This window comes from Meleagris gallopavo, chromosome 15 (assembly GCF_000146605.3).
Source record: "Meleagris gallopavo isolate NT-WF06-2002-E0010 breed Aviagen turkey brand Nicholas breeding stock chromosome 15, Turkey_5.1, whole genome shotgun sequence".
NCBI classification, from domain to species: Eukaryota; Metazoa; Chordata; class Aves; order Galliformes; family Phasianidae; genus Meleagris; species Meleagris gallopavo.
This window is the reverse complement of record NC_015025.2, coordinates 14,415,163-14,424,299: the sequence shown is the minus strand read 5'-3', so window position 1 is coordinate 14,424,299 and position 9,137 is coordinate 14,415,163. Positions and strand designations below refer to the sequence as shown.

The following is a 9,137-nucleotide window of genomic DNA, read 5'->3' as shown; positions in this document are numbered from 1 at the left end:
ATCTTACCCTATCTCTATAATGCAGAATCCTAAACAAAACCTGTCTGGAGTGTCTACAGAGTGCCACAGCACTACAAGAGATGTTAGACATGTAGATCACCATTTCAAAACTTAATGTCAAGTTGTCCAGATCAAGACCTTGGATTCATGACATGCTTCTCAATACTTTAGAGCACCTTCCCTCTAAGCATTTTACCTAGCTGATCAGAGAGGGGAAGCTACAGTTTAAGTCTGATACCTTTGGTTTTCAGACACGTTGCCAGCCTCAAGCAATCCTGATGCAATTCATCTTTTGATCTGTGATCCATGGATGTGCTGAAGGGTAAAAGAGAGCGAGGTTTCCTCTTCTTCAGAGAGGCATCAGGAGCTGAAAAACCAATACATTCACTCACTGCTGCACAGAGAAAGCAGAACTCTGACATGCAAAAAAGCAAACAAAAACCAGCCTACCTGTTCTTCACAGAGGAAAATAAAAAACATCCTCAACTGACACATGCATCCCTATTATTACAATGATAACTTTCAAATACTGATCACTTTGCTTTTTTTTCTGCCAGTCTGCCTGGACTAAAACTTGCAACTGTAAGGCACTATTTCTGCCCACATTAAACAATATTCAATTAACCTGGCAAGCAGGGCAAATAAGAAACTCGAAATATTTAAGACATTTTATGAGCACGCTCTTCTCTTTCTCCACCACTCGTTAATAAGGGAAGGTGCAGCCAAGCCTAAACCAAGAATGAAAAACTCTTTTGATGTAGAACTGGTGCAAGTATCTGAAACATACCAACCTGGTTTCTCTTTAGGTGGATCCTTTTTCACAGGAGTGGCTTTCTGGGTTACAAAAGGCTTTGATGAGCTGAATGAAGAGTAATCATATGCAGGTAAAGATGTATCCTTGGGCACTGCAGTTAAGCAATTAAGAAGTGATTAAGAAAGGATAAACAATACATGCAAAATAACGGACATTAATATTCTGCAACAATAATACCACATTATATAGAAAGCAAGCTTTGCTTTGTCATATAACTTAATAGTTTTTTAGGGAAAGGAGATAATAAGAAAACATTATAGAACTGTCAAAAAACTAAGATGATAGAAGACGTTAATGACAGTCCATCAGTATTAAGATTTATCACCACAAATCAATAGTGATAAAAAAAGACACTGTTTCAAGGCAAACAGTTAAGTTTGTTAGTCCAGAATTTCCTATTTAAAGACAACTAGCTCCAAACTAGTTTATAAAGTTATGAAAGGTGTTATGGAATCATACTTCCTTTAAGTGGACTATTTCAATAAAATTGTGTTAGAAGAAAATCCTGCATAAAGATGTTAGGCTTGCTGATGCGCTGAAGGCTAAGCAGTCTGGGAGCCGCTAAACTAAGACAATTAATTTATTACCAGCCATGCAATCTTTATTGGACAACTCTGTCTCCTGAGCTTCTTTTTCTCCTTCATGGTCAGACACTCCATTTTCCTCTAGCAATGTATCCTTCATGCTCTCATCTCCATTCATGGCATCGCCTTGATCCTGCTTGGTTGGACTCTTTCCTACAGGCTTTTTCTTCTTCTTGGCTTTTACTTTTGGTTGGATACTTCTTTTTTTCTCCAATTCTATACTTTTTTTGCCTATGAAAGGTCACAAAAAAGTTACCCATGATATTACCTGTAGAGATTTTTGGGGTATAAGGTGTTTGCCTCTCAAGATCAACATTGAGTTTGCAAATAAGAATACAATTGAATTTAAACCTAAACAATATTTATCCCTAAAGGGGAAGCAGGCAGAATTGAATCAGCATAAAAGCTTTACTGTCATTTCAACATGGCAACCCTCTACTTCCCGGCTCCCAAATCACCTTCAGGGAAGGATCTTTGAATGTACTTACCCTGAGGGGGCCGTGTATGCTCCTGCTTTGAGATGAGCCACTTGTGAACAGAGAAATCATCAGCTCCAGTATAAACAGAATCTGAGTCCACCGGTGACCACTGGACACACAGCAGCCGGCCCTGGTGCCCTCGGTAGTTGCAGAGAGGCTCTTCCTTCATAACATCCCATACCTTATGACCAAGAAACAAACCTAATTACTTAGCCTCTTCTACCCGTGAAACTCTATGCTTCCAGTTTAGCAATTTACATCTGTAGGAGCTTGTCTTCTAGTGAGTTTGCAGAGGTATTTCAGTCACCAGCAAGCAAATAGAGAAAAAAAAAAAAGCTTTCTTTTTTTTGTACCAATATGCTTGCTTAATGTCTTTCTTAAGAATCCAAAAATAGTACTGGGCTTACAAATCAAATTGCAAGGCACAAAGCCATTCCTACTGCTCAGCTTCCCTTTGTTTATTCCCGTAAGTCTGGACTAAAAGCCTTCTTTGCAATATTCTCATTTGTGCAGTGTGTCAGAAAAGCAGGAATAAGCAAAAGGAAAAAAGTATACCTCTGGATCAGGTATCCAAAATGAGATTGTTGCCAAGGGTAAATATGCAGTAATTAAGCAGAAAAGCTTTGCTGTTCAATCAGCTTGGTTCTAAAATACTGCAGAAAGGATGATTTGAAAGTAAAAGAAATACAATTCTGAGTGGCTGTAGAGAAGTACCTGTGCAGTGCCATCATAGCAAGCTGATACCAATCTTCCCTCATGGTGGGGGCTCCAAGAAAGACTTGTGACTTTTGCTGTGTGTCCTACTAGAGTTCGAAAAGGCTCTGTTATTGTCAAAGGACTTTCTGAAGTGCTCTCTGAAAGAAATAAAAGAATAAGCTACAGTTAGCAATACAAACCAAGAAGAAAGCAAAACAAGATGCCAAGACATGGGATAGAATCTGCAAACCATTACCTATGACACTCTTCAGATTATGCACATAGATAATGGCATTGACTGAGCCTGAAGCTATCAAGTAACTCAACTCTGGATCGCTCCCATGCTCATGATGCCACCGAATAGCATTAATCAATTTGTGATGCTGCTGGATAGTGCAGAGCAACTTCAAGCTTGGAGCCTGAAATATTTCAATTGACCTGAAATGCAAGAATAACAATGTGAGAAATCCTCCAGTCAGTGAAAATGTGATTTTGTTTTGCTTGTCCTGAATGATGGTCTATGAAACTAAATGAGAGTCTCTGTTCTGGATCCAAGTCACACTCCAATTTAGTACATCAAAAAAATATGTTTCAGTCATGAGTAAATCCTTGAAAAATGATGTAACATGATGTTGTAGATCCTCCATGCCAAGAGCAACTAAATGAAATGTCAGCAAAGAATGCTGTATTATCACAATTCAGACACATAGGCAATGAAAGAAAAGAGCCAAACCAGGACAACAAAAGTACTTCTGCTTCATAACAGTGACTCCTGTAGGTTAAGGTTGTGCATGCGCCAATCCTGACAAGAGAAACGTACCCATCTTCATTGCCAAGGGCCAAGAGTTTACCATCTGGTTTCCAGCTGATCTCTGTACGTGCAGGCAGTTTGTGCTGTAGAGAGAAGACATGGCTATTACCAGCCATCACACAAGCTCTTAGATCTCTCTTGCATACATCAATAGAACACAACTGGCAACTAGACAGAATTACAATTACTCTACAAAACAAAAGCCGCACAAGTGTCTGCTGCATTTTGTAGCAGTGACATAAGTTTGGGCAATTGAAGACTGACTGAACTGCAAGATGTTGCAAGAACCTGTGGCTGTTTTTATCAGTGCAGTGGGATGTGTCAAATGAAATCTGCCTGGATTCCAAAAGGACCTTGATGCTCCACCTCCTTATGCTCCTTAGAAAGCTCTACATGTTCCAAGAAAATTCAAAAGCCCACAACTATAGGGCTACAGCAACTATAAGCACAAATCCATAGAAAAAGGCAAAAATCATACTCACTTTGATTGAATTAGTGTCTCTGATGGTTTTGTTGATGTCATTTGCCTCTCCGCTAAGTCTCCAAGGATTGTGTTGAAAAACAATGCCTTCTCCAGCACAACTATATAAAGTTACAGAGGGATGCTCACCTTCTTCTCCTATTCAACAGAGGAAAAAAATGTAAATACATTATGCTCTTCATCAGTCTTAGGAAAAGCAGTCATTCTCACTATAAATCAAAACAGTATATTAAAATGCTATATGTATGCTTTGATTCTCTGTGATCTGGCAAGAAGAAATTCTCAAAATACAGTCCTGTAAAAGGACCTGTTATTCATTCTCCACAGCAAAATTGCTGCTGTGTTAAAACTCCCTTTAAATTCTGGTCAATAAACTTCAAGGGAAGTTGCATAAGATGACCAATGCAGCTGTTCTGTTTAGTTCTAATGATCGAAACACACTTATGGAGCTAAAGAATCTGTACTTGATCCTAACCAATTATTGTGGAGAGCCTAGACAATATTTCAGTGCATTGCAAACATGTAACTATGTGGTGTTGTACTCTACTCCCACCTACTTCCTGAAGCTACTAGAATTCAAAATATAGAACAGATTATTTTGCTCCCTTGCAAAACTACTAACAATTCCTCAGGCAGAACACATCCTAAGTGGATAGAAAGGGCAGCTACCAAGCAAATGGAGCTCGCATCCTTAAGGAAGGGAAGCATGCCAACTTTGTGGCATGACTGGGCTCTGTATGGATTTCTATTTTGTAACAAGATGTTATAACACTCACCGGAAGATAGAGGAGGAGTTGGAGGTCCCCAGGCTAATGTGTATACAGTCCTCTTGTGGTAAGTACTGGAGATCTGAGGTGGCTTATTCTTAGCACTGTTTAGGAAGGTAAGGAAGTAGGAGTAGTCAGATTTCAGCAAAGGGAGATACAGAATAAAATACAGAACAAAACAAAAACAAGCCAAAATTAAACCAAATCAAAACAAGACAAAAAAAAAAATTAAATTAAAAAAAATTGAAGTAATGTATTTCCAGTGGTGAAAACAGACAACAGGTGCATCAATATACTAAAGCAATGGCTCAGCCATTGATGCTTCCTGCAGAATACTACTAAAATCAGAACAAAACTGTCTTAATGAACTGCACCTGCATGTTGCTCATTTTATGAAACTTTCTGGCCAAAGGCTTCCCTGACTGATGACTACCAACAGGTGACTGTTACACAGTCTGTAAGGTTACTTTAGGAGCTACCAATCACAATGAACAGATGAAAAGATACACTCAAAATCCATCTGACTGCTTTTAATTTAACTATTAACAAATGTAGACCTCAGGAAAGACCACATCATCTATGCATGCTGTCATGCCAGCAAGATCTGACACTAATGAGTTTGAAAACTACTTTATTACCTGCTAGATAATGTGTCAAATATGCCAACTTTTCCATCATCTGTTCCAAAAGCCAAGCAACCTTCTTTAGTTGGATGCCACGCCAGCTGCAAGAAAAACAGAAAGAGCCCCATAATGACAAAAGGAATGGACAATTTATTTTTAAATGATAAACAAGAAGTTCAGCATTGAAAGCAAAGAGCAAGCTTTGTCCCTTATATCCACCCTGCCAACAACAGCAACTCAATTTAAACACTGTGATGTGAATCAGACTCTTCCCTTACCAGTTATTGGGACAAGATAAAAGAAACTAAAATCATTGAAATACTATCTGACATCTACATTACAACATAGAAATAGACAATATTTTAAACCATGAGAAAGCTTTTGGCATGATCAACTAACATGTTCTAATGCTGCCACCTTCTACTAGACATTAGCCTTCAGCCAATTGCTGGTAAAACCTAAATTGAAGACATCCATGCCAGTTTTTGCACATTAAAACTTCCTAGCAGAGCAAAGGAAACCGTGGACGACAGAAGGAATGATCACAGTGGTGTACAAAACCAGGAAAGTGATACAATAACCACCTGAAATTCAGTTCATTTTCAGTTTGTGTAATGTAAATGCCTAGTGTTCTAAAAACGTCTAAAATGTTGTTCAATTCTAAAATTTGTATCATGCGAATTGAGAGAAGTAACAACTTGGCTTTGTAGTATTTAGGTGGGGAAAAACCTTCTTCAGAGTGAGAGAAAAACATTCCTCAAAGAGAAAAATGGAGGAAGAAAAGAGACAAGAAAAAAAGGGAATCAAAAGCACACTTACTGCTGTAACCTTGGATTTTATGCTTTGCCAATAGGTTTTAACATCATAGATATTGCTGATAGACAAAGTATTCCATACACGGATCATGCTGTCTCCAACACCAATGGCAAGACAGCCTGGGTCCACAGGGGAGAAAGCAAGACTATAGACGAATCCCCCAAGTGAAGGCATTGTCCAGCTACAATCCAGAGTTGATAGGTCCCAACACTTTACCTAGAAAATATTTAAGGTACAACGAATGAAAAATTTAAAGTGACTGGTATGATAGGGGAAAAAAATAAAGCACAAGTGAGAAGAAGACTCAAAGTACGCAATCTCCACTCAGAGCAGCACGTGTCAAAGACAGGGCTGTAATAACTGCAAGACTGTGATGGAACAGACAAAAAGACTACGGTTTAATTACTCCTATTCAAAATAAGAGGTTCTCTGCTGCCTGTAAAAGGCAAAACAAACAAACAAACAAAAAAAAACCACCAAAAAAACAAATCAAACAACAACCCTTCCCTCCTTAGCTGCCCAGCCCTGCCCTCCTCCTCCCCCCCCCCAACAAAAAAAGGCAGATATCGTGAGCTCCAGCTACTAAACATTTAATTTTCAAGTCCATAGGGCATAACCATTCTGTCCACCACGGTAAAAGCTTGAGCTTACAAGCTAACAAAGAAATGCACAACTTGTGCTCAGAAGAAATGTTGAGCCACGATGTTATAAAAGACAGGGATAAGCCTGCTTTAGGAGAAAATAAGTGGTCATCAAAGCGTTAGTTTCACTCAGTCAAGCTGAACTGCCGCTGCTATTTTGATGTTAATTTTAAAAATGGTTCTTACATCTCTGTCCATTGAAATGGAAAAAAGCAGCTCTTTGTCTTGATGCTTCAGGGAACACAGATTGAAAACAATACGGGAGTGATTTTGTCCTTCTGAAGATCCCAAAAGTGTCCACTTGCGTTTTCCAGGTTGGGTCAAATCCCAGTGTAGCAGTTCTCCTCTGCAAAATTTGAAGTGTGTATATTTCATTCTTCACTTCAAAAAAATTATATAGATTATCAGTGCTAATGCACACCTATCCCTATCCACTATCTCGCTGTACCAAGAAGGAAGGAAGATGGGGGTGTCAGTGTTTCCTGCCAGTTGTTCTTTAAATATCAATGAATTAATTTACAATTACTGTCTGCACTTAACGTGCTTTGTCTCCTACTTACCCAAAAGAGCTGGATACAATTTCTGTGGGACGACCACAAGGCCAGTGAACGGTGAGCCAAATACGCTCTTTAACAGCAGGGTCAACAGCTCCACCTCTTCTCTTTGTGGGTGGCAACTTCAGAGTCATTATACCTTTGGAAAAGAAAGGGATCATCTCGACTTTGTACATCTGAATTCTCAGAAAAAAAGACCTGTGAATCTGAAGCTTTAAGTAGGCTCCCCATTCTTTAAACTATTGGAATAGCAAATGAAACCTACAGTTAGATAGGAGCACTTCACCCCTGTTGTTCTCACTTAAATTATTAATCTTACTTACTTCTGCCTCTAGTACAGCTCCATATTCGTATCGTCTGATCTTTGCTTCCTGAAGCCAAGTAACAACTTTTCTTCATGGCTGTATCTTGTTTAAGCTCCCCGTTTGGAACGTCACCTTCTTCTGAAGGAAACACCATTGAAGTCTGTTATACCTTAGAATTCAAAGCTCTAAACATAAACTGAAAATCTATTGCTCTGGATCAGAGAATATTTTAACTGAACTCATCAGTTCCCTCTGATTAGCTACTTACTGACTTTACAGGGATAGAATTCAGTTCTCCATAGGGACATTTTCCTGAGCTAAAAAAATCGCAAACTATGTATCACCTCTACATACCTTGGAGCTCATCTTGCCAAGCAGGTAACCTTCCTTCGCCAGGTACAGGACACCAGGCCAGGCAATGAATTTCATCGTCGTGACCTCTTAGCCGATGAAGAACTTCTTTTTTCCTGCTGATATCAATTATAACCACCATGCCATCCTTGTAGCTAAAAACAGAGATTTCAGTTAATGATAGATTGTTAGAGCCTTGTGGAAGAACACCTAATCCAATTTCCAGGCTATTACCCAGGATCAGTATCTCCACATTACAGAGAAGCCCAATCACAAGTGGCAACGAGACCAGTCAATTGGAGCTCAAGTATAGCACTAGCATAAACACAGCTTCCTTCTGAGAAGTGACACCAGAAGTATATTTGGCTCCAAGAATAACACCAATTTATTAGCAATACAGTTTTCAGAGTCTTAAAAAGTAACAGTGGCTTTTATAAGAGAAAAACTTTTCCCTTTTCCACAAATAAACTTCATTCTCTCCATCTCTCCCATCTGAAAGGCTTTCACATTCCTGCTTCATTCAATATAGTCTTGGGTGTCCAAAGGACTGAAATGGCAACTGTTGACAAAGAGCTAATAAAACTATGAAACTCTTCAGATGAGGTAACCTGTAATGTGATGAACATTAATGAAATCTAATTAAAAAATATCTGTTTTAAAGTAACTTCAGAGTTTAAACCAAATTCATTTCTGTAAATGGTTATAGAATTGTACACTTTGCACATCTACCAAAATATTATTTCTAAATTGTTGTATACAATTTGGAATACAATGAAAAAATAGGCACCAAAACTTCTTAAAAGTAACTTTACAACTGTGCAACAAAAAATCCAAACAAGACACTTTCAGATGAAGAACAGAAAGCAAAACGTAACACTTACCCAATAGCTACCAGGTTTTCATGATGAGGAGAACAAGTGAGACAAAAAATTGTCCGAGGCTCTGGGAAGAATTGCTGGCTGTCACTTCTGCTATGCCAGTAACAAACAATTACCCCTTTTTCATCACCAGATACAATCAGATCTTTCACAAGGGGTGACCAGTGTAACGCTGTGATTGCATTCTGAGGAAAGACGATTGAATACACGTAAAGCCATTGAGCATGCTTGGCCACTAAATTCATTCTGTAGGTTCTTTAAAGAACTAAAGCACAACAAAACTGGTGAGGGGTCTGGAGAAGTCTTATGAGGAACGGCTGAGGGAGCTGGGATTGTT

At 38.8% G+C, this 9,137-nt stretch overlaps 1 protein-coding gene across 2 annotated transcripts; it reads right to left on the bottom strand.

Annotated features, from left to right (window-relative positions):
* Positions 1-203: 203 nt before the first annotated feature.
* Positions 204-9,060, bottom strand: GEMIN5 (gem nuclear organelle associated protein 5). 2 transcript variants are annotated; one of them, XM_010719175.3, is made up of 16 exons: positions 8,804-9,060; positions 7,926-8,077; positions 7,590-7,709; positions 7,273-7,405; positions 6,899-7,058; positions 6,075-6,287; positions 5,271-5,356; positions 4,642-4,736; positions 3,867-4,003; positions 3,394-3,467; positions 2,830-3,011; positions 2,592-2,731; positions 1,887-2,058; positions 1,402-1,629; positions 792-905; positions 204-367 (listed from the first exon to the last, which is right to left on the bottom strand). In XM_010719175.3, the coding sequence occupies exons 1-16, from the start codon at positions 9,043-9,045 to the stop codon at positions 219-221; spliced, it is 2,397 nt and encodes a 798-aa protein (XP_010717477.1). In that variant the 5' UTR covers positions 9,046-9,060; the 3' UTR covers positions 204-218. The 2 variants fall into 2 exon arrangements, with proteins under 2 accessions (XP_010717477.1, XP_031411597.1); XM_031555737.1 differs by having other exon boundaries at positions 7,590-7,706.
* Positions 9,061-9,137: the final 77 nt, after the last annotated feature.

Excerpts from the sequence above, each read along its gene's own strand:
- GEMIN5 (XM_010719175.3), bottom strand. The coding sequence starts at position 9,045 with ATGAATTTAGTGGCCAAGCATGCTCAATGGCTTTACGTGTATTCAATC. Across the intron at positions 7,406-7,589 it reads GAGCTGTACTAGAGGCAGAA|GTATAATGACTCTGAAGTTG; the intron begins GTAAGTAAGATT and ends TCTTTTCCAAAG. Across the intron at positions 7,059-7,272 it reads ATTGTATCCAGCTCTTTTGG|AGGAGAACTGCTACACTGGG; the intron begins GTAAGTAGGAGA and ends CAAATTTTGCAG.